Below are 26310 nucleotides of genomic sequence, written 5' to 3' on the forward strand. Positions count from 1 at the left end.
AAATGCGAAAATTTATTTTTAAGATACGTCGTCGTCTACGTCGACCGCTCTTTATAACATACAAGTAACAAACAGAGAACGTCACTTTCACTTTTTCGACACTGGCGGCGCAGGTGTCGCCAGTTTCGATATCGCGCGCGTATTTCGAAATTAGATCGATAGACTTATCGGTCCAGGAGAGGGATTACGTGCACCGATCGAATTCGTATTCGAGAAGGAATACGCCATCAGATACCATTCTTCATACATGACTAACCTATGGTCTGGGGGATCGTATTCGAGAAGGAATACGCCATTAGATACCATTCGTCATACATGACTAATCTATGATCTGGGAGACTTGCAGAACGCGCGAGTGTCAGCACAAACCATATTCGGACATTGGCCGTATCGAGCTTGCTTTGTCTTTACGGGAACCGAGAACTATTTAACAAAAAGTCAAAATTATTATTTTAAGGATTCATCAGGCTTATTCGTTTGTTTGGAAATTACGTGAGTACATAAATTCGTGATTATTTAAAAAGGTTATTTTATTTTTAAAAAACTCATTGAACGTGAAAAATTAGCCGATGATGATGCGTCTGATTATGCTGTGTTTTGCTGCTATATTCTGCTATATCCTATCTATATTTTGCACTTATATTCTGTTTAATGCGTTGTCTACAATAATCATAAAGTCGTTGGATACGATCGTAGAGTTATATCGATAGTCGTATTGCGCCAATGAAATTGGTTAGGACCAAAGCACATATGACAGTCGTAGTCGTGGACATAAGTAAAGCACAAGCTTTGGCATATCGTGATTTGTCAGGTTGAGGACTACGACCGTCGTATATCGCTACGCCATGTTGTGTGCTTTGGCTCTTACGTGACCATCAATACGACTCTAAGATCGTATCGTACGACTGTTATTGTAGACGACGCATAACTGACAAAAAAATCTTTGTATCGTGTGCATTGTTTGACAGTACAACAATGAGAGTAACAGAGGATCATTGGGCGACTTTGGTGGAGTATGCAGAAGAAAACAATGAAATTGTTACAAACCAGCTACTTGGACCTAGAAGACGTGAAATGTTATGCCAGAAATGGGATATTCTCACTATACTTCTCAATTCAATTGGAAATGGTTCAAAAACAGTTACTGAATGGAAAAAAGTACGTCAATAAATAAGCAATATGTTCTACTTTGACAATTACAATCTGTATAACGTATATATTTTGTTTATTGTTAGCAATTGAAGCATTCAATTATTCGCCAGAGCCAAACTGGTACCGGTGGTGGTCCTAGCTGTGGATTATTGCTATCCGATATTGAGTTGCGTTTTCTTCAATTAATGGGCCAGACGGCACTTAATGGTGATGAAGGAGTACAGGAATATGATCTTCCAAAACAAGTATGCTCTTTAGTATACATCAAAGCTCATACATCGAATTAGTTTAAACGTAGAATTATTCAACTTATTAGACTTGAATAATATTCAAACACTCATATTCTTTAGAGGGTACGCACATCTAAAATTGATCTAATCACGGATAAAATTGGGACAAATTTATAATAATGACTATAATTTTAGAACAATCCAATGCAGAAGACACGAAAAAACATGAATGCAAGCTCAGAAACAGTTACCTTGACACAACAAAAATCGAACACCGAAAATGTACAAAAGAGAAAGTACGAAGACATTGATAACTACTCCATTGATGAAATAAACGAGAATATAACTAAGGAGAATACAACTAATGTCCGTTCACCAAATGTAACTAGTAGCCGTAAGAAAAAAATTGAGTTATCGTGTCAGATCGAAAGAATGAACAACAATACTCTAGATGTTCTCAAAAGCATTGATAGCAATATTGGAAGACTTGCCATAGATTTGAAAAAAAAATTTTCATTCTACTCGGATTTTGTCGGGGGCAAGGAATAACTTTTACTTAATCAGAAAGAGATTTATCCATTAATCACAAAATCATGATTGTGATATAATTATTACCAAAAAAGTACTATATATTAAGTTTTTATTAAGATTAATGAGAAAGTACATACCATATCCTTGTGATAGAAACTGTTTTTATAATAGGAATACGAAGTAACGCGCAAATTTTAAGTTATATTTTGTCTAGATCTAAAATTTATTTTCTTTTTAATTTTCGTAAATGATGGAAAAAGCAATGGACAAGAGTAAAATAAAAAACTGCATATTCCAGATATTCCGTTCACCGCTTTTAGATATTCTTACTGGTTTAGTAGTTTTCTTTCTTTCACAATTAAGTTTAGTCCGAACAGTGCATGTGCTGCTCTGTATTTTAAGTTTAAACTCAACATACTCAATCCTAAATATATTTTATATATTATATATTTCATATATATATTTCCGTTAAGATGTGATTAAAGTGCAAAATAAGTTTTAAGAAATATTTGAAGAAAAGTATTGCAGCTATTACTAGCTTCTCAGTTAAAAATGAAGGGGATACTTGTTAATTAAAGTACAAAATAGTATTATATGTAAAGTAAAAATACATTTTTATAATAAAACAATATTCAGAAAACTTGCATGTGTCACTATAAACTCTTTTTAGCATATCTTTCGTACTATTAACTATTGTTGTACTTAAACATTGTCCGTAAAATATGTTTCTATGAGTCGCCTTCTCGCCAATGGACCTGAAAGATCTATGTTTTCATTCTGCATAGCATCGGCATTATAGGGATAAGTTTCTACTTCTTTATTAACGTACTGATTAATTGGTAGTCGTCCCTCCGTGCAAATATTGTGCAAGATTACACATGCAATAATAATACGCGCTACAACTCTAGGTGTGTAATGCAGCATCCTCTCTCCGAGAATACATCGAAATCGTCCTTTGAGTACACCAATGCATCTTTCAATGCAAGATCGAGTTCGAACAAGAGCTGCGGTATAACGGCCTTCTGGTGTGTTGGGCAACGCATTTGTAATGGGTATCATTAGCCAAGGTTGCTGCGGGTATCCTGAATCTGCAATGCATCATGTGTTGCTGTCCCCTACAAAAGAAGCCAAAATATACTATTGAACAAAATAGATAAAGCGCCAACATTCATAACGGAAACAGTTCACACCTTCAATATATCTACGTTGCATTTCTGCATTGATAGCTGAGTTTCTCCAAATATATGCATCATGAGTAGCCCCAGCATATCGCGCGTTGACATTCGTTATTCTTAAATCGTAATCTCGCAGATCTATAATACAAATAAATATATATATATATATATATATATATATATATATATATATATATATGTCATAATTATTAACAAATTATTACATTAAATTGTTTTATAATAGATTATTCATTTGGACGGCGTACAAGCTCATCCACCTAAAGCCGTGCAATTTAATAATGGCAGTGTACCGTACGAACTACTAATTCGTTCCAATACAGTTATTGCAACTTTGGGAAAATATGAATTAGAGAGCTCGTTAGATGCAGAACCAGAGCATATTGAAATCTCCGATGTCTTAAACACGTCTTCACGTGTCAGTAAGTTTTGCAGGATTATCAATTTATTATATAATAAGTCATTTATGCTATACATGTACATAGGTATACGCTCGTACGTGTAGAAAAGTACAATTCGTGATACTTATCGCACTCTGAAAAGTTACAAAATTAATTTAAAAAAGAAGAAAAACTATGTTTTTAAATCTGGCGAAAAATTATTATAGCTAATTAAATGGTATCAAACAGTATTTAACATGATTCAAATTTTATTTTTGTCATTTTTATTTTACAACTCTTAAAAAATCATCTTTTTGTTATGACAATTTTGACATATCCTTCTTTTTTGAGTTTTATATATAAATAAGTTTAACAATTTCTTTAATGTTATATAAATTTACTTTTGCTGCTTGATAATGTTTACCTAATTTATTCTTATACAATTTATAGTAATAACTCAAAAATTAAGTTTTGAGTTGTATTACTCTTAAATAAAGGTACAATATATAAAGTACATCTCGTAAACTTTATATACAGGATACTATCTTAAGTAAATACATACAAACTTAAACTTAAAAAGAATATTCCTTAGTTTATTTTAAGAAAAAAAAATCTTATAAACATATGTCCTAAACTGCTTTGTTTTCAAAATATAAGGTCAAAGTTGTGAAAAAAATAAAAATTCCGAAAATCTGAAAAACATTTAGATATTTTATTCAAATTTGATATGCGTATATGTGGTATTAAGAACTATTTTCCAATATAAATAAAACATTTTTAGATCCACCAGGGACATGCATCCTTGACATCCTGTATTTTGAAAAAAAGCAGTTTAGGACACATGTTTACAGAATCTTTTCTTCTTAAAATAAGCCAAGGAATATCCCCTTCAAGTTTATGTACAGTAAGGTCCATTAATTTGCGTGGTTACACATATATAAAGCTTGAAGATCCGTAAATACATATACATATACATATATACCTACATATTTTTTATTGTATATTTGTGCAGTTTACCTTAAGAGCTTTTTAAAATACTATAATAAAGTTATTTTTTGTTAAGAATTTCCTGATATTTTAAATTTTGTCATATATAAAAACCATACAAATTAATGTATTTTATAGTCTACTTACTTTAAGTAACACCCTGCATATATAATTATTTATTTATAAGATAATCAAAATATATCAAAATAGAAAATATAATTCTTCTTTAACATTCTCTATATATTTATCTCAGTCTTAGAGGGTTACATCAAGACAAATTTTGCTGTAATTTACAACAATAAATTGAATAAAACAATCGGTTGCGGATCGTTAACTGATGGAGAATATAGATTGGAAGTTCATATAATAAATTTTAATCCAGATATTTATAACCATCTTGATATAAAAAAAGGTAACAAAGTTAAAATAATTGGAACAATACAAACTGCAGGTAAAATACTTACATTTATTAATAGAATTTACTTTATTGTAAAATTTAATTATATAAAAAATTATATACACTTAATGATAAAGTCAATATTATTATTTTATAATCAAATAAATATTTATTATAAAATTAAATAAATAAATTTATGCTGATAACATGTACAAAACACTTTAAAATTTTGTCTATATTACTCATTTCTTATTTATTTTATATTTTTATCTCTAAATATTGATTGTATTAAGAAAAAAAGTAAAATATTAAAAAGGTACGCTTCAGAAAATCAGTACACATTCAATAACTCTTCTATATATATACAGGTTATCCCAGGATTTAACCGACAAACTGCGGGAGTATATTACACAAATAAAAATAAGAAAAAAATATATAAAGTTTGGCTAGAAATGCTTTATTACAAAGATATAAACAAATATTGAAACAGTATATATAAAATAGATAAAAATAATTCTCTGATCTCTAAGATTTCCAGACTTAACGCCTTTTGATTTTTACTTATGAGAAACTTTAATAAATAAGGTTTACAGTACAAAAGTAATCATATTAACAATAGATATATTAAAATAGAACATGATATATAGATAACAACAAATTTTCTATTGTACAAAATATGAATGAATCGATTTACAATTAGTAATACATTTCAAAATTTTATCCTTGCGCAATAATACCACCTTGAGAGAGATATCAATGTAATATGGAATTTATTACAATAAAAACTTTCTGAGAATTTTGTTGCATCTCAATAATTAAATTATTAATTTGTTGTATGAAATCTTCACGCAAAGTTACTTCTGTAATCTGTAAACCTGATTTTCTTAACGTTCCCCAGTTTAAGTAAAAATCAAGACGCGTTAAAGATGGTTTTCATAGTTAGATTTTATTTTAAGACTGTCTTAAGTAACTTATTTAATGCTAATATGGCTTTGTGATTGGTTTATGACATCTTAAGATTGTTCTTAAAAATAAGATTTGACTGTGAATATTGACCTAAATCTGGCAATTTCAGAGGTTATGGGATTAGTTTTACCTATTTCATGTTTTATTTCAATATTTGTTTATAATTTTGTTATAAAGCATTTCTAGCCAAACTCCATATAATATTCTTTCTTATTTTTACTTGTAGAAGGGAGGGTCCCGTTTGCCTACAAAACGATTGCCTACAGGTTCGATTGCACACACTTATTGCACACAATCCCGATAGAACACATTTCAAATTGCCTACAGAACGATTGCCTACAGGCATTATTGCGCACATATTTCTTTGCCTACACGATAATATTGCGCACAGCGCATTGCACACACGACCGTATTGCACACAGCGCATTGCGCACACGACCGTATTGCACACAGCGCATTGCACACACGACCATATTGCACACAGCGCATTGCACACATGGCTGTTATTGCACACACGACCGTATTGTACACAGTGCACTGTAAAAACGGCTGTATTGCATACAGCGTATTGCACGCAGCGCATTGCACGCAGCGCATTGCACACATGGCTGTATTGCACACAGCGCAATGCACACACGACCGTATTGCTCACAGCGCATTGCACACAGCGCATTGCACACACGGCCGTGTTGCACACACGGCCGTATTGCACGCACGGCCGTGTTGCACACACGGTTGTATTACACGCACGGCCGTGTTGCACACACGGTTGTATTGCACACACGGCCGTGTTGCACACACGGTTGTATTGCACACACGGCCGTGTTGCACACACGACTGTGTTGTACACACGGCCGTGTTGCACACACGGTCGTATTGCACACACGGCCGTATTGCACACACGACCGTGTTGCACACACGACCGTATTGCACACACGGCCGTGTTGCACACACGGTCGTGTTGCACACACGGTCGTATTGCACACACGGCCGTATTGGAATATTGCTTTAGTTTTATGTATTCTAGAAAACGATAGAAATGATGACGACGTTTACACCGAAGTTTGAATATCGATGATATAACTTAATTCGGCGTAAATCGGGCCGTGTAAACGTAGTCAATGCTGTAGCATTGATACACGCGCTTCCAAAGGTTAGCGCTATGCTAGGTTGAAAATCCAATTGCCTGTGTTATTCCCTGTTCCTGTTGCCTGTACTTTTGTATTGCATTCAGCTTAAGGCTTCGGGATACTCACCGCAGCCATATTGGAATCGTGACGTCAGACGCGAGAAATAACACGCTGAGAATTTTGCGTGCCATTTCTACATAAAAAAATATTTGGATTTAAAAAAACACTCCAGGTCGCTTTAGCACACTTCTAAAATAGTCCGAAACTAATCTTTTCTGTTATAAGTTAACAATAGGGTGGTTAAATAACTATATGGGACTTGGTGCGAAGTGTCATGATGCGATCAAGTGATTGTGCATCTGCAAGCTAGGTTTCATATTACAGTCATTTTTCAGCTGTTGATTGATTGTCAACAAAAAAGGTTAGTTTTCGGACTATTTTAAAAATGTGTTAAAACGATCTGAAGTGTTTTTTTTTCTAATCAAATATCTTCGTTAAAAAATAGCACGCAAGAATTCTCCATGTATTATTTCTCGCCTCTGACGTCACGATTTTCAATATGGCTGATTAAGTATCAAAAGCCTTAAAACTGTTCTATTTTTATGTAGATATAGTTGTTGAAAAATCACATAATTATTACTCTTTATGAATTAAGCTAATATGGAAAAAGTCCGAAATGCTCCTTATCCGATTTTGATGAGCTTTCAATATGTCGTTTTCTTAGATGAAAATAAGGGATACGTATTCTTTTGGTACATATCCAATCGTATGTTTAAAAGTTTAAAAAACTTCTTTCAAAAAGATCAAATTTTCTTTTTTGAGGTAAATATATGACCGCCCTCGCGTCCGGAGATCTTGCTCGCGGTCAACAGATATCTTGGCGCGAAGCAGACAAGCGACCGCGGTCACGAGGTGCGAGATGCTCAGGCTTTCTTTTTGTCTCGGGTACGCGATAGTGAGTTCGCGTTTTACACAATCACTATACGCTTGACATTCACGCTGATGGTCCGTGTTCACGAACGGCGCGGCACGACAAAATGGCCGCGAGAGAGGGGTCGATATCGGGATCGAACTCCCTGCGCTGAGTTATTGAGAAGTGCTCGCTTGCACTGATGCTCGGTTATCACAACACTTGTTGCAATCACTATACCCGGGCTGACTGCATGTGACGGTCTCGTTCGCCGTCTGTACGTTCTTTTAGATGAGGATTACGGTGCCGCACGCGGTGATCACGTGATCCTTTGTGCGCGTTGCCCACTCGATTGCGGGCGACAAATCTCGTCGATCTCGTATGACGAGAGATATTGCGCGACGACTAATGCCGCTCGCGACGACACTTGTACGCTCGAACTTCCCCTCGCACAGGGCTTCTCGCTTCCCCCAATACCGAACTCCTCGCAGTCGGAAAACGGCTCACTCTTCGCGGCACGAGTGAAAAAGCGATTCGAAATGTTTCACGCGGCGATCTCACGCGCAGATGTTTCGTGCGCGACCGAGGTACCCTCAGGACACGAAGTATGCCGAGACCACCCTGTCCAGAGCGCGGGGCAAGAACCAAGGAGGTAGCGGAAGAAGTGTTTAAAAACGCTCGCCGGGTTATTCTGACAAACACATTTTATTGCACATAGAGTACCTCGCGCACTCACGCACCCGAACACCCGGAGCATTCGCGGGATAGCGGGACGGACATCTTGAGTCGCTCCTTCTGTATGCGTGGCTCGCGAAACGGAAATCTTGTAGAGCGGTAGATGACCGCTCTCGCGTCCGGAGATCTTGCTCGCGGGCAACGGATATCTTGGCGCGAAGCAGACGAGCGACCGCGGTCACGAGGTGCGAGATGCTCAGGCTTTCCTTTTGTCTCGGGTACGCGATAGTGAGTTCGCGTTTTACACAATCACTATACGCTTGACATTCACGCTGATGGTCCGTGTTCACGAACGGCGCGGCACGACAAAATGGCCGCGAGAGAGGGGTCGATATCGGGATCGAACTCCCTGCGCTGAGTTATTGAGAAGTGCTCGCTTGCACTGATGCTCGGTTATCACAACACTTGTTGCAATCACTATACCCGGGCTGACTGCATGTGACGGTCTCGTTCGCCGTCTGTACGTTCTTTTAGATGAGGATCACGGTACCGCACGCGGTGAGCACGTGATCCGTTTGCGCGCGTTGCCCACTCGATTGCGGGCGACAAATCTCGTCAATCTCGTATGACGAGAGATAGTGCGCGACGACTAATGCCACTCGCGACGACACTTGTACGCTCGAAACTACCCCTCGCACAGGGCGTCTCGCGTCCCCCAATACCGAACTCCTCGCAGTCGGAAAACGGCTCACTCTTCGCGGCACGAGTGAAAGAGCGATTCGAGATGTTTCACGCGGCGATCTCACGGATGCGGCTCGCGATAAAACTTGATTACGGACTTCACGCACTGGCGGTCGAGACCCCTCCCGATAGGAACAATGTCGCGAACGCCCGGCTCAATGTGTCTCTTTTCGCGGCAGAGAACAGAAGAGAGCGCGGATTGATATCGATTATCCGTCGTCCCGATAGGAGACCCTCGGCGGGGGTATGGGCCTCACGAAGGGCGAATCACATAGATCCGCTATGTAACGCGTTGCGCGGTATACATATTTAGGAAAACGCGTGCGCGTTTTGTAATCGCGCTGTCAAAACGGTAAGCGTGATATTCGGGTGATCTCGGATAAAGTCGAGTCAAGCCCGAGGGTTGTTTGTGCTTGCGCCAGGGGCGATTACTTGCGCAACAGCGCCCTGCCACCTGATTTTACCTTAATCCTAAACATAGAAATGAAGTTAGATAAGAAATCGCTAACGGCATACGCGCCAAAACGTTTGCCGCTCAAGGCGACGTTGGCTCATCTCGAGGATCTCCCATGGGCTGACCACGACCCCATGAGCGCAGATCCCATTAGCATTATAGTAGGCGCGGAATTGTATAGCGCTCTCATTAAAGACGGAATTCGAAAAGGGGCGGTGGGACAGCCTATCGCTCAAAATTCGATATTGGGATGGGTAATATCGGGACCTATCACTTCTAGTCAGGTAGCCTCACATGCCATCTCGGTTGACTCGTCACACGATCGACCTTCGTATACTGTGAATGCTCATCACAGTCTCAATTCCTTGTCGCTCGATCAGGAACTCCGACGGTTTTGGTAGGTCGAAGAGATTCCGCGAAAGATGACTCTCACTCCCGAGGACGAAAAATGCGAAGAGCATTTTCGCCTCACTCATTCGCGCTGTCCTGACGGACGCTATATTGTACGTCTTCCATTTAAGGAAGGCCCTCCGATCGAAATCGGACATTCTCGCGTTATCGCCGAGAAATATCTTAACGGGTTAATTCGGAGATTCGATGCTCATCCTGCGCAACGGGACGAGTACTCCGAATTTCTTCGCGAATATGAAGCTCTCGGGCACATGAGGGAAGTGCCCGCTTCCGACTCCAATGATACACAATGCGTTTTCATTCCGCATCATCCCGTTATCCGGGAAGACAGTAAAACTACGCATCTGCGTGTCGTTTTCAACGCGTCATGTCCCTCTTCTAACGGATCATCATTGAATGATCATCTTCTCTCGGGTCCTAAACTTCAACCCGATTTGCCAGTTGTCATTCTCCAGTGGCGGCAACATCGATTTGTGTATACGGCTGATGCTACCAAAATGTATCGGCAAATTCTCGTGGACCCGCGCGACGTGACATATCAAAGGATTCTTTGGCGGAAGAATCCCAGCGAACCTCTGCGTGAATATATACTGCTTACCGTAACGTACGGTACCGCAGCTGCTCCGTTCTTAGCACTTCGTGTCCTTGAGCAGTTAGTTATCGATGAAGGACAAGCTTTCCCGTTGGCTGTCATCATCCTTCGCAAGAAAAAATATATCGATGAGGTTCTTTTCGGCGCACACAAACGCGGTTGCCTCCGTCAAGCTCGCACTCAACTCATCGCACTTTTAAAAAAAGGCGGCTTTGAACTGCGCAAATGGGCGAGCAACGACTCGGAGCTTTTATCGGATATCGATCCGGCCAATCACGGTCTCGCATGCAATAAAATTTTGCAAACTGATGAACATTTAAAGATTCTCGGAATTAGCTGGAATCCCGCGCGAGATGTGTTCCAGTATCGGGTCGCGATCGAAGCTCACATCCCGAAAACGAAACGAACAATTCTCTCAATGATCGCGAAGTTGTTTGATCCGCTCGGATGGGTCACCCCCGTCATAATTACCGCAAAAGTTTTTATGCAACGATTATGGCGTCTCAAGCTCGATTGGGACGACGAACTTCCTCCCGACGTGTTCCGCGATTGGCAGCTTATCTACACGAATGTATCCGCGCTTAATGAAGTGCAGCTTCCGCGTTAGACAGGGCAGGAATCTGATTCCGTTCGTTGTGAGTTGCACGGCTTCGCTAATGCATCTACTGTTGCATACGCAGCCGTCGTATATCTTCGCGTAATATCACAGTCGGGCGAAGTAACAATCTCGCTCCTCGCGGGAAAATCTAAGGTAGCTCCGATAAAAACGATGAGCGTCCCTCGGTTGGAGCTCTCTGCCGCGTTATTATTAGCTGATTTAATGGAATTTGTTCAAGAATCGATCGCGGTTGATGTCGTTGCGCGATATTGTTGGAGCGATTCCGAAATCGTACTCGCATGGTTGAAACGGCATCCGTCTCATTGGAAAACTTTCGTTGCGAATCGCGTATCAAGAATTCAATCGTTTCTCCCGAACGTGACATGGCATCACGTAGCTACCGCGGACAATCCGGCAGATTGTGCATCTCGCGGCTTACTCGGTCACGAATTAGGGAATCACCCGTTATGGTGGCGGGAACCCCCATGGCTTCAGTTCCCTCAGGAAAAATGGCCGGAAGGCCTTACATCGCTTCTCGCCGAAACGTCGCTCGAGGAACGCGCAGTCACTGTACACGTTGCGACTCCTCCCGTCTCGTGGAATCTAGCAGCACAGTATTCAGAGTGGGCTAAACTCATTCGTGTAACAGCGTACATCATGAAATTCGTTTCTCGCTGTCGTCTTGCGGATGGGTCATCGGATCTCGCGCCACAGGGACTCGCCTTGTCGGTCCACGAATGTCATCGCGCTCGCACATTCTGGTTCAAGCAGATTCAACTTGAATTATTTTCCGCCGAACTTACCGCGTTGACCAACAACAAACCATTAAATGCTAAAAGTCCGCTCTTATCGTTAAATCCATTTGTGGATCGCGAGGGATTGCTTAGAGTCGGAGGACGCTTGAAAAACGCTCCGATATCGTTTAATTCTAAGCATCCAATTTTACTCGCGTCACATCCGTTAGTGACTCTACTCATTCGGCAAGCTCATTCGCGAAGGCTTCATGCAGGCACGCAGCTCACGCTCGCAACACTGCGACAGGACTTCTGGATCTTACGAGCTCGAAGCGCGGTCCGATCGATAATTCATAAGTGCGTGGTTTGCACGCGTGAAAAAGCGGTCGTGCCCCAGCAGCTCATGGGAGATCTTCCTACCCTGCGAGTGTCTCCGCCATTGCGCAGTTTTTCACATTGCGGTCTCGATTACGCGAGACCCGTACAAGTTCGCGCTTTCGGGGGCCGCGGAATTAGTTCACGAAAGGCGTATATCGCGTTGTTTGTCTGTCTTGCAACCCGCGCGATCTATTTAGAATTAGTAGAAAATTATTCCACACCCGCGTTTCTAGACGCCTTTTCTCGATTTTGCGCTCGTCGAGGATTGCCGGAGTCAATGTACTCCGATAACGGGACAACGTTTGTCGGAGCCACTAAAGAGTTATCCCAAGCATATCGCGCAGCCGTTAATGATCCGAATTTTCTCAACGCCACCGCTTCCGATGATGTCCAATGGCATTTTATTCCCCCGTCTGCGCCACATTTCGGTGGTTTATGGGAAGCCGGAGTCCGGAGCGTGAAACATCATCTCCGTCGGGTACTCCAGAATCACACGCTCACGTTCGAAGAGCTTACGACTTTGTTGTGCCGAATCGAAGCGTGTCTTAATTCGCGTCCTCTCGCTCCGTTGAAAGATACGCTCAATGATTACGAGGTCTTAACGCCCGGACATTTTTTAATCGGATCGGCGATCGCGGTCAATCCGGAGCCATTGCTATTAGATTTGCATGAAAATCGGTTGTTGAGGTAGCAACGAGTTCGACATTTGACCGAGCGCTTTTGGAAATTGTGGCAAACAGATTACGTTAACACGTTGCAGCAGCGTGTTAAATGGCGAAAATTGCAAACGCCCGTGAAAGTTGGGCAGCTCGTTTTATTGCGGAATGCCACACTGCCTCTTTGTAAATGGGAGCTTGGTCGAATTACCCAGTGCCACGCCGGTTCCGATGGATTGATTCGTGTTGTGAATGTCAAAACCGCGACGTCCGAGTATACCCGGCCGATCGTAAAACTGTGTTTGCTGCCGATTGACTGTGAGACGCGTTCTGACGAGACTTCTAGTAACGATTCGACTTCTCTTCAGCCGTCGCGTCGCTAATCTGTCTGCCACGGCGGGCGGTTCGTGCGATATTCTTGTTACCCTTATTGCTTAAGTCTTGTAAATAAAGTTCTGCGACAGTCTGTCAGTTTGCGTTCGATTAGCTCATAAGATTTCGTGCGTTCATATATCGACCTCCTCAAACTTCATCACATTCGAAGTCAGAAAATTTCGAAACTAAAGCTTCGAGGCGGGCGGTATGTTTAGGAGTAAGGTAAAATCAGGTGGCAGAGCGCTGTCGCGAAAGTAATCGCCCCTGGCGCAAGCACAAACAACCCTCGGGCTTGACTCGACTTTATCCGAGATCACCCGAATATCGCGCTTACCGTTTCGACAGCGCGATTGCGAAACGCGCACGCGTTTTCCTAAATATGTATACCGCGCAACGCGTTACATCGCGGATCTATGTGATTCGCCTTTCGTGAGGCCCATACCCCCGCCGAGGGTCTCCTATCGGGACGAAGGATAATCGATATCGATCCGCGCTCTCTTCTGTTCTCTGCCGCGAAAAGAGACACATCGAGCCGGGCGTTCGCGACATTGTGCCTATCGGTAATGGTCTCGACCGGCAATGCGTGAAGTCCGTAATCAAGTTTCATCGCGAGCCGCATCCGTGAGATCGCCGCGTGAAACATCTCGAATCGTTCTTTCACTCGTGCAGCGAAGAGTGAGCCGTTTTCCGACTGCGAAGAGTTCGGTATTGGGGGACGCGAGAAGCCCTGTGCGAGGGGTAGTTTCGAGCGTACAAGTGTCGTCGCGAGCGGCATTAGTCGTCGCGCAATATCTCTCGTCAGACGAGATTGACGAGATTTGTCGCCCGCAATCGAGTGGGCAACGCGCACAAACGGATCACGTGATCACCGCGTGCGGTACCGTGATCCTCATCTAAAAGAACGTACAGACGGCGAACGAGACCGTCACATGCAGTCAGCCCGGGTATAGTGATTGCAACAAGTGTTGTGATAACCGAGCGTAAGGGCAAGCGAGCACTTCTCAATAACTCAGCGCAGGGAGTTTAATCCCGATATCGACCCCTCTCTCGCGGCCATTTTGTCGTGCCGCGCCGTTCGAAAACCCGGACCATCAGCTTGAATGTAAAGCGTATATAGTGATTGTGTAAAACGCCAACTCACTAGGTGTTTCTGAAGTCGCGGATCTCGAAGGTAATGTACAAAGCTCGATGTCGACATTCATGCGAGGATGCACGAGAACCTAAAAAGAAGAGACAAATTCACCCTCGTTTCCATCTTTCGTATTTTTTCTACGATTCTCTCCCCAACGGTACAGAACTATATTAAACTCACGGCATTTATATCTTCACGGGACAGGACTTGTCGCCAAATAGAGACGATCGTATCTTCTGTATTTTATCGCGTTAGATTCTGCAGTAACAGAATCTACGAGGTATGACGAGCGTGCTATCTTTATTACTCAGGCTCGATGCGTTGTCAAGTCAAATGGGAAAAAGTCGCCGAAAAGATGTTTTAAAAATACGAAAATGGACACGACGTTCGATAAATAACAACAAACTGAATGTTTTTCACGCGAGTCCGATATGTACGTCTCGTTTTCCCGTATACGTCTGAGTCTTAATAGTTTCGAAAATGTCGGAAAGAATATACAACATATATTCGTGTTATATCTACATAAAACGACATATCCTTACAGAACTTGAAACATATAAGTAATTTTTTTGTTTCTTATACCTTGCACTTTTCTTTTGTATATTACTTGTATCAATTTTTTTTTTTTTAGATTGAATAGTTTTAGAGATATTTACCTCAAAAAAGAAAATTTGATCTTTTTGAAAGAAGTTTTTTAAACTTTTAAACATACGATTGGATATGTACCAAAAGAATACGTATCCCTTATTTTCATCTAAGAAAACGACATACTGAAAGCTCATCAAAATCGGATAAGGAGCACTTCGGACTTTTTCCATATTAGCTTAATTCATAAAGAGTAATAATTATGTGATTTTTCAACAACTATATCTACATAAAAATAGAACAGTTTTAAGGCTTTTGATACTTAATCAGCCATATTGAAAATCGTGACGTCAGAGGCGAGAAATAATACATGGAGAATTCTTGCGTGCTATTTTTTAACGAAGATATTTGATTAGAAAAAAAAACACTTCAGATCGTTTTAACACACTTTTAAAATAGTCCGAAAACTAACCTTTTTTGTTGACAATCAATCAACAGCTGAAAAATGACTGTAATATGAAACCTAGCTTGCAGATGCACAATCACTTGATCGCATCATGACACTTCGCACCAAGTCCCATATAGTTATTTAACCACCCTATTATTAACTTATAACAGAAAAGATTAGTTTCGGACTATTTTAGAAGTGTGCTAAAGCGACCTGGAGTGTTTTTTTAAATCCAAATATTTTTTTATGTAGAAATGGCACGCAAAATTCTCAGCGTGTTATTTCTCGCGTCTGACGTCACGATTCCAATATGGCTGCGGTGAGTATCCCGAAGCCTTAAGCTGAATGCAATACAAAAGTACAGGCAACAGGAACAGGGAATAACACAGGCAATTGGATTTTCAACCTAGCGCTAACCTTATATCATCGATATTCAAACTTCGCTGTAAATCGAGCCGTTATCACTCGGTGTAAACGTCGTCATCATTTCCATCGTCTTCTACAATACAAAAAACTAAAGCATTGCAATATTCCAATACGGCCGTGTGTGCAATATGACCGTGTGTGCAATACGGCCGTGTGTGCAACACGGCCGTGTGTGCAATACGGTCGTGTGTGCAACACGGTCGTGTGTGCAATACGGCCGTGTGTGCAATACGACCGTGTGTGCAACACGGCCGTGTGTACAACACAGTCGTGTGTGCAACACGGCCGTGTGTGCAATACAACCGTGTGTGCAACACGGCCGTGTGTGCAATACAACCGTGTGTGCAACATGGCCGTGCGTGCAATACAACCGTGTGTGCAACACGGCCGTGCGTGCAATACGGCCGTGTGTGCAACACGGCCGTGTGTGCAACACGATCGTGTGTGCAACACGGCCGTGTGTGCAACGCGGCCTTGTGTGCAATACGGCCGTGTGTGCAATACGGCCGTGTGTGCAACACGGTCGTGTGTGCAACACGGCCGTGTGTGCAATACGGTCGTGTGTGCAACACGGCCGTGTGTGTAATACGGTCGTGTGTGCAACACGGCCGTGTGTGCAATACGGTCGTGTGTGCAATACGGTTGTGTGTGCAACACGGCCGTGTGTGCAATACGGCCGTGTGTGTAATACGGCCGTGTGTGCAATATGGTCGTGTGCGCAATGCGCTGTGTGCAATACGGTCGTGTGTGCAATAACAGCCATGTGTGCAATGCGCTGTGTGCAATACGGTCGTGTGTGCAATGCGCTGTGAGCAATACAGTCGTGTGTGCAATGCGCTGTGTGCAATACTGCAATGTGTGCAATGCGCTGTGTGCAATACGGTCGTGTGTGCAATGCGCTGTGAGCAATACGGTCGTGTGTGCAATGCGCTGTGTGCAATACAGCCATGTGTGCAATGCGCTGCGTGCAATACGCTGTATGCAATACAGCCGTTTTTACAGTGCACTGTGTACAATACGGTCGTTTGTGCAATAACAGCCATGTGTGCAATGCGCTGTGTGCAATACGGTCGTGTAGACAAAGAAATATGTGCGCAATAATGCCTGTAGGCAATCGTTCTGTAGGCAATTTGAAATGTGTGCTATCGGGATTGTGTGCAATAAGTGCGTGCAATCGAACCTGTAGGCAATCGTTTTGTAGGCAAATGGAGCCCTCCCTTGTAGAATATACTACTGCAGTTTATCGGTGAAATCCTAGGACACCTTGTAAAATCAAAATTAACAAATATCTATCTTCATCATTATATTGATAAAATATACAAATTAAAATTTCTTCTTTCCTTATAATCATTAATTTATACATTAATTTTACATTATATTTTTATAATAACTATACAATATTTTTTTGCAGTTAATCCACCATGTTTTGTAGTGCCAAGCTTAAATAATCTTTCTAAGATATATGGACGTATATCATTATCAGAAATTTTGAAAATCCCTGATCGTACCCCTAAAAAAAGAACTTCAACAAATAATTTGTCGCAACAGATATATTCATACAAATAAATAAACATTAACAATAGGGATATAAAATTAATTTTTGTTTATTTTATAAATATATCAATATGTGGTCACTAATATGTATTTGCATAATAATACTTAAATCTTGAATGTAATAAAAGTTCTTTAATAATTCGTAAACTTTAATAAAAGTGTTGTTAATTTTGCTTTAGATAAAAGATTCCATATTGAGTAACTCCGATATATATGCCACACCTACCTTTTAATTACCTAAAAGGAATGACAAACAAATAATGTACTTTCTTTTTGTAGCATCGGAATAAGAAGAATAAACTGGAATAAAATAGAATATTCTTGGATTGGAAAAAATAATATTCTTGTTTAAATGTTTATGACTACTGATATAATTAGATTGGATTCTTTATATTAAAAACGTTCCTTCTGTTTCTTGAAAGTCTTGCATACGTTATGTCTAGACATCATTTGTATTATTTTATTATGTGTAATACACGTCGCATTATATTATATATATATATATATATATATATATATATATATATTGTCCTCAAATACTGATAATAATAAAACAAAATATGTACTTAATAACAATGACTTAATTAGGATGTTCGGCGTATCGCCTTGTAAATAGCATAGTTACTTTATGTTCATGTATTCATTTATCGTTTATACCTAGTTGCATAAGTCGTTTGTAATTCTCGCGCGAAACGTCGGCGGATCGCGATCAGCCAAATCATGCGACTCACCTGTCGGTGCTGCCATCGCCCATCCGCCGACGGTATCCACCGCCCCAGAAAGGGAACAACTACTCGCCGCAGCGACATGTTCCAGGACCGCGGGGACAGAGCATTAGCAATCCAGCCGTCTTACGGCAAACACATTTTGGACAGCCGCCTTACGGCACACCCTCTCATCGTCAAATAGTCGGAGAGGACACACCTCTCATCAGAACTTCTCGTCAAGCCGCCGTGCGGCACACACACACACACACACACATAGTCTAAGAGCCGTCTTACGGCGTACGTTTGCCGGGCAAAACGCATCACGGAATCGCCTTTGCCGCCTTGCTCAACCGGGAGTGCGCACGTCTCCTACTGCCTTTTCCTGCCTGCTCTAACGCTTGCTCTCCACCGTTTTGCTTGCTTGCACAAGTTTTACCATCGCATGCCGAACGAGACCCACGGAGCGGCCAAGTCAGGGGACAGGACGAGGATTGGCGAAATCACGGGGACGACGGCCGACACGGTGAGTCGCTTCGCTTAATATTTCGTAGCATGCGTTTCTGCTTCCGCGTTAAACATTTGATAGTCGTGAGGGGAACCCCCCTCTGGTCCTTCGAGTATCGCAAATCTTGCCTCCGGGGCGAAACTATCCCCGTTCATAGGATATAAAAATTATCTTACAATAGCTGACAGTTTATGCAAAAAAATAGAATGCCTATTCTCAAATAATTTACTTATTATCATTACATTATATTTACAGTGAAATTGTAGGATACGTAGATGGAATAGAATCTCCACGTGTAGTAGGAACGACCACACGATATAATTTCTTTAAATTTTATTTAAATAATGGGCAAGGTAAACGTGTCCAAATGGTTGCGTGGAATGAGGACGTAAAGATAGAAACTCATATACAATCCAACTCTGTAAATACAGCTCCTTATCTTTAATCTTCTTAGTTTTTTTACTTATATTGAAATATTTTGAATTAATCACACACACACAGATCTTAAAAAGAAATGTATAACATATTACATCCTATTAAACTTTTTTTAGAAATACGTATTTTCTTCTAAAATGTTTCATCATGCAAAAGTTGTAGAATTTGGAGATAGATAAATAATGGTACAATAAATTTTCGAAAAACTTAATTTTTGAAGATCATATAAAAAAATCATTGCCTTTTTTTAAATATATATAGAATTCTTTAATTTTTTAAATATAGTATGATTTCTATAATTATATTACAAGGAGGGTCCCAATTGCTTACAAATCGATTGCCTACAGTGTCGTTTGCCAACATCTCATTTGCCGACAATTCGTTTGCGCACAAAAATTTATGCCTACAAGTCGATTGCCTACAAGCACTATTGCGCACAATTAAAAAATTAAGAGAAGAATGGACGTTTGCACACAAGATACTATTGCACACAAGCCGCATTGCACACATAATATTATTGCCTACACATCGATTGCCTACAAGCTCTATTGCGCACAATTAAAAAATTAAGAGAAGAATGGACGTTTGCACACAAGATACTATTGCACACAAGCAACATTGCACACATAATATTATTGCCCACAGGTCGATTGCCTACAAGCTCTACTGCGCACAAATAGAAAATTAGGAGATGAATGCACACACGACACTATTGCGCACAAGCAACATAGCTCACATGAGGTCCGGTTTCTATTGCTGAATTGGCTACACTAGTTCAGAGGGCTGTACTTCTGAATAAACCGCCCTTCCTATCTTCGGGTCGATGTCTTATCTTCGGGTTTTTAAAATAGTTTTTTAGATTTTAGCCTGACAATCGTAAACAAAGTGTGCGGCACTCGGCACTCTACCTCAGGTACAAAGTATTTGTGCAAGCAATCCAGCCGGAAAACATGATCCGTGTGCCGGTGGCTTTATATAGCATTTTCGACTGGGTCGGGTTTCAAGCCAACTCGAGTTGAGTTATGACGTCACAAGCTCTACTTCTAGGTTCTAATTAGACGATTTCAGCATGTGACGTAATAACTCAACTCTGGTTATTTTATCTGGTACTTACAACGAGCGTTAAGCAGGGCACACTCACTTTTTGTAGAACGTAACAGCAAGGTTTGGACCAATCGCGTTGCTGCTCGATTCGGCCGTCTGTAACCGTAGAAGTAAGAATTGAGCAACGCAATTGGTCAAAACTTTAATGTTACTGTTACGAAAAGTGGGTGTGCCTTGCTTTGGAGCCACCGCAAAAGACTCTCGTCACGTAGCGTAATGTAACGTGAGTCAACGCACAAGAAACGTATTGGTTTGCTGCGTTCCCACTATACGCGTCGCGCGTCGCGGCGTCGTGACGCGACGCGCGACGCGTATAGTGGGAACGCAGCATTTAGAGCCTCCGCACAAGCTCTCGCATAGTAACGTAACGTAGATCAATGCACAAAAATCGTATAACGCCGTAACGGCCGTAACCAATACGTTTCTTGTGCGTTGCCTCACGTTAAGTTACGCTACGTGACCATACGAGAGTCTTGTGCGGTGGCTCTTTACAATCGCTTACGGTGAACATTACGATAGATGTAGTTCGGGCTTAAGGCACAGTTATATACTGTGTTTAAGGCCCGTTCGGGGAGCGCGCGCGTTAAGACCCTTGCACAATGGGCTCATTCAGAAGAACAAACCACTCAGTAGCAATCGAACATGATTGGCTCTTACTTTTAGACCCAACAAATCAACGTAGCGTGTTGAGAAGACGACACTCAACAGTTGTGTCTGCTGAACGCAGCCATTGTCAGGCAACAGGCAACAGGCAATAGGAACAGGAAATAACCAAAAATTTGTTAATTATAACCTAAAAAATTTGAATGCTATGAGTGGCAACAGGCAATATAGGCACAGAAATTTCAACGTGATGGAAACTCTGTGTTTATTGCCCGTGTGTCACTGTTTATTCTGCATTTATACATAATTTCTGATTTTTATTCCCTGTTTCTATTGCCTGTTGCCTGATACTGTGCAAGGACCTTTATCGGCGCTATTGTATATTGCGGTATCAAAGGCACATAGGAAAACTTAAGCAGTAAGACGTAAAGCAGTAAATCCCGGTTTAAAACAGGGTTCAAAATAATGCATTACTTTTTGTAATGAATTACGGTTTCAATAAAGATTATTTTTTTAATAACCAATACAAAGGTTTTCAATTACGCATTATTTTTGAATAATTAGTGCGGTTTTTTCCATTACGCATTACTTTTTAAATAATTAATGCGATTTTTTTTTATTACGCATTACTTTTTAAATAACCAATGAGATTTTTTTCATTACGCATTACTTTTTAAATAATCAATGCGATTTTTTTTATTACGCATTACTTTTTAAATAATCAATGCGTTTTTTTTAATACGCATTATTTTTTAGATAATCAATGCGATTTTTTTATTACGCATTATTTTTTAAATAATTAATAAGTAAAGAAATAATTACTTTTAAAAAAATTAATAAGTAATGCATTATTTTTTAATTTGAATTTTCATTACTCTGAGTTTGTATCTATATTAAGGCTGCGTTCCGATATTCACTGTCAATACCAAAAATCTATAGTTAGTTACTATAGATAAACTATAGATTTTCAGTATTTGCACTTTATTTTAAATAGTATTATTAAAATTTAAAACATCAGTAGTATTTATTTCAAGTTAGAATATTTTATAATTGCTGAATACTTTATATATTATTAATTGATATGATAACAACCCATCAAATGTTTTGAAAAACCGGAAGCGCTAATCGGGAAATGGCGGAGCCAATCAGCAAAAGAAACACTAGTTGGCTTAACTCTTCTTTGACCAACTTTACCAAATTATAAGTGACAACGCTATCTCCTAATATTTGCAATAATCGATTGACCGTTGAGAGGGTCATATCTATAGGTACATAACAATTAATGTTACTGCTATGTCTCTTGTCAATCAACATGATGGCGCCCATGGAAAATGAGAGGGCCACAGTATTATGTGCACGTACAATTTACGTACTATATTCATTCTTCGCTTATTATATGTGTGTATTAAGCATGGATAAACAGTAATATTTATTTTTAATAATCCGTACATAAAACAAATAATAAACAATAATTTCAACAATGTTTTTTATTACGGATTATTTTTTAAATAATTAATGCGTTTTTTTTTATTATGCATTACTTTTCAAATAATCAATGAGATTTTTTCCATTACGGATTACTTTTTAAATAATTAATGCGATTTTTTCATTACGCATTATTTTTTAAATAATCTATGCGATTTTGTTTATTACGCATTACTTTTTAAATAATCAATTTGATTTTTTTTATTACGCATTACTTTTTAAATAATCAATGCGATTTCTTCTATTACGCATTACTTTTTAAATAATCCATGCGATTTTTTTCATTACGCATTACTTTTTAAATAATCAATGCGATTCTTTTCATTACGCATTATTTTTTAAATAATCAATGCGATTTTTTTATTACGCATTATTTTTTAAATAATTAATAAGTAAAGAAATAATTACTTATTAAAAAATTAATAAGCAATGCATTATTTTTTAATTTGAATTTTCATTACTCTGTTTCCAATTGACTAATCAACGATTAAGGGCCGGTTTCACCATCTCCGATTAACTGTAACCTTCGATGTTGGTGAAACTGGCCCTAAGTTAATCAGAGCTTGGTCGAAGTGGCCCTTAAGCCCGTATCAAACAACGGATTGGGATTGAAATTGGATTGAAATTTTGACCAATCAGAGAAAAGTTTACTAAACTTGAGATCAATTTTCTCTGTTATGATTGATTAAATTTCAATCCAATCTCAATCCCAATCCGTAACTTGATACGGGCTTTATAATGGCTCTTGTATGCACGCGGAAACGCTTGCCGTGTGGCAAGAAGCGACGCGGTAGACAATAAACTTGTTGTTTTTACGGAAAAGCGACTCGTTGATTGGTTACCGCGTCACTTGTCGCGCGGCAAGCGTTTCCGTGTCCCGTTTGCAGAAGCCATAAGGCCCCCGCACAATGAAAAATATAAGGAATAAAAAACAGATATTAGCGATTAGGACTAAGGAATCAAAAATAAAACTGGATGTACAATAAAAAACACGAGCAACAGAAACAGGGAATAACACAGGCAATAGATTTTTAACCTATCGGAAGCCGTGTATCAATATGCTACATGTTATACTTGGGATGACCGGGGTAACTCATTAACAACACTATACGTAATTGAATACTCGTTCTTTATTCGCACGTTTACTGCTCGCTGTCTTGTGTGTTTAATGCCACCTCCGTTACTGTAGCAACGCCATCTCACGCTTACTAGCTCACATACATTTTTGGGCTTATACATATGTAACATCCTTCCTTTTCTCAGAATAAACGCTTACCTTACAATCTATATTACAGTTGTGCCTTAACGTATCAGTCTTTGGTAATAAGTAATACAATTGCAAGTTGCTTGAAACCTACTCCATTATATAATCCTTTAAGTGATTCGGTAACTTTCTGTCTCGTACAGGCCTACTCTGCGTTACACTAAGATCAGCATTTGGTTCTGATTTCGTTGCAACAACAGAATCATCCCGCGAATCTGATTCGGTTTTCACTTTAACATTTTGCTCCGATATTATTTCAACATCGTCGTCGAATTCGCTAGGCCCTGCACGATTAAATTTCTTGACATGCGCTACATTTCGTTTAAACATTTTTCCATCCGCATTTTTAATCGTTACATTATTACCGGCTCTATCAACTACCTCGTACTTAACGTCTTCATACTCTGGACTTAATTTATTTCGCTTTATCGCTTTTAATAGAACAGTATCGCCTAATTTCAACTCACTTTCTTTCGCATTGTTTCGCAAATCATATCGCTCTTTACTTTTAAGCTTTTTCCACGTATCCCTATCTCTAATAGCTTCATCGAGATTATTTCTGATCCCTCGCAATTCTGGCATTTTAGTTTTTATCTTTCGACCGAACATTAGTTCCGCTGGCGAAACCCCTGTCGATGCTTGTGGAGATGAACGATACATAAGTGGATAGTCTAATATCTCTTGTTTCCAGTCCTTTTGTTCGAGCTGTGCAATCTTCATGCGTTTAAGAAGACTACGATTTTGTCTCTCGACTTTCCCATTCGCTTGGGGCCAGTACGGCGCAACATAAATAATTTATTAATAATTGCTGCCGACGTAATTGATTGCATTATCTCTATTTCGTAAAACTTACTGTAATAGTCAATAATCACGAATATGAAATCTCCGGAAGGCAAAGGCCCAAGGAGATCCATCGCTAAACTCTCCCACGAACTATCCGGTAGCGCGTTTGGTTACAACGGTGAGATATTAGCTGTCTTTTGCACTATTTGGCAGCTCTCGCACGTTTTTACAAAATTTTCCGCGTCTTTATCGATTCCTGTCCACCAAACTTTACTCCTTAGCCTATCTTTCATCGCAACAATACCAAGATGTCCCTCATGCGCTATTGATAATACTCGCTTCTTTAGCTTTTCAGGTACGACAATTCTCGTTCCCCGTAACACAACATTATTGTACACACAAAGTTCGTCTTTAATTGCTTTTATCCGCGTACTGGATAACGAATCCCAGTTTCCTGTCGCAATCGCTTGCCTAACTTCACCTAACCACGAATTTTCGCGCGATTCTACTTCCACTTCTTCGATAGACATTGCTCTCGGCACACTCTCTTTTGCAACCCACGCGATAAACAATTCATCCTCACACTTACTTTTCTCCCCCTCGTTATTACCTATTTTTAATAAACGAGATAACGGATCTGCAATATTACTCTTTCCACTTTCGTATATCACTTTGTATTTAAACATTTGAAGTCTTAGCACCCACCTCTCTATGCGGCTGCATGGCTTTGATATTGGTGCAAATATACATTCTAAGGCTTTATGGTCTGTGACCAATTCAAACTTAATACCGAAAAGCCAATATTTAAATCTCTCACACGCATAGACAAGTGCTAAAGCTTCTTTTTCCGTTTGTGAATATCTTCTCTCATAATCGGTTAGACTTCGACTCGCAAAACTTATAATTCGCCATTGTCGATCTTGTTCCTGTGCTAAAACACAACCTATGCCTACCGGGCTAGCGTCTGCAACTACTCTAGTTCTCGCATCTGGATTATAAATACCTAGCGTTTCTGAATTCACCAGTTTATCTTTCAGCATTTGAAATGCGATTTTCTGTGGTTCACCCCACACAAATGATTCGCTCTTTCGCGTAAACCTTTTTAAAGGTTCGCTAATTTTCGCCATATTTGGAATAAACGCTGCGCAAAAATTGACCAGCCCCAGAAAACTTTTGAATTCTTCTGGCGTTTCGGGTTCTCTGAAGTTCTGTACTGCTTCGACTTTCGATCGCATTAATCGATAACCTGACCCGTTTACTATGAACCCCAAAAATTCAATCTCCTTAACCGCAAAAACGCATTTATTTTTATTAAGTGTCAAACCCTTCTCTAAGAGTCTGTCAAGTACTTTCTGAAGTTTCCGATTATGATCTTCTAAATTCTCTCCATAAACCACAATATCGTCTGCGCTATTTATTACACCCTCAAGATCTCGTAAATTCTCTTCCAATGTCTCTTGAAAAATTTCCGGCGCACAGGTTAAACCGAAAACTAACCTCTTAGATCTAAATAGACCACAATCCGTACTAAACGTAGTAATACTTCGCGTATCTTTATCAAGCTCAATTTGATTAAACGCTCCCCGAATATCTAATTTTGAAAAATACTTCGCCCCTCTTACTCTATCAAGTAGTTCTACAAATACAGGTAACGGGCTTCGTTGACGAGTTATTGCCTCATTTACTTCACGTAAATCTAAACAAAGACGTATTTTCCCCGATCTTTTAACTATCGGTACTATTGGAGATACCCAGGGCGTCGGCCCTTTTACTCTTTTGATAATATCAT

The 26310-nt window shown here is 39.9% G+C and overlaps 1 protein-coding gene and 1 pseudogene across 1 annotated transcript; both read left to right on the forward strand.

Annotated features, from left to right (window-relative positions):
- Positions 1-327: 327 nt before the first annotated feature.
- On the forward strand, positions 328-2212 carry LOC143894180 (uncharacterized). Its single transcript, XM_077400324.1, has 4 exons — positions 328-492; positions 969-1158; positions 1236-1397; positions 1578-2212. The coding sequence occupies exons 2-4, from the start codon at positions 976-978 to the stop codon at positions 1929-1931; spliced, it is 699 nt and encodes a 232-aa protein (XP_077256450.1). The 5' UTR covers positions 328-492; positions 969-975; the 3' UTR covers positions 1932-2212.
- A 7563-nt stretch (positions 2213-9775) lies between these two features.
- Positions 9776-26310, forward strand: part of LOC143894194 (uncharacterized) — a 28639-nt pseudogene continuing 12104 nt past the window's right edge.

This window comes from Temnothorax americanus, unplaced genomic scaffold, assembly GCF_048541705.1.
Source record: "Temnothorax americanus isolate GAGA-0224 unplaced genomic scaffold, ASM4854170v1 Scaffold130, whole genome shotgun sequence".
NCBI classification, from domain to species: Eukaryota; Metazoa; Arthropoda; class Insecta; order Hymenoptera; family Formicidae; genus Temnothorax; species Temnothorax americanus.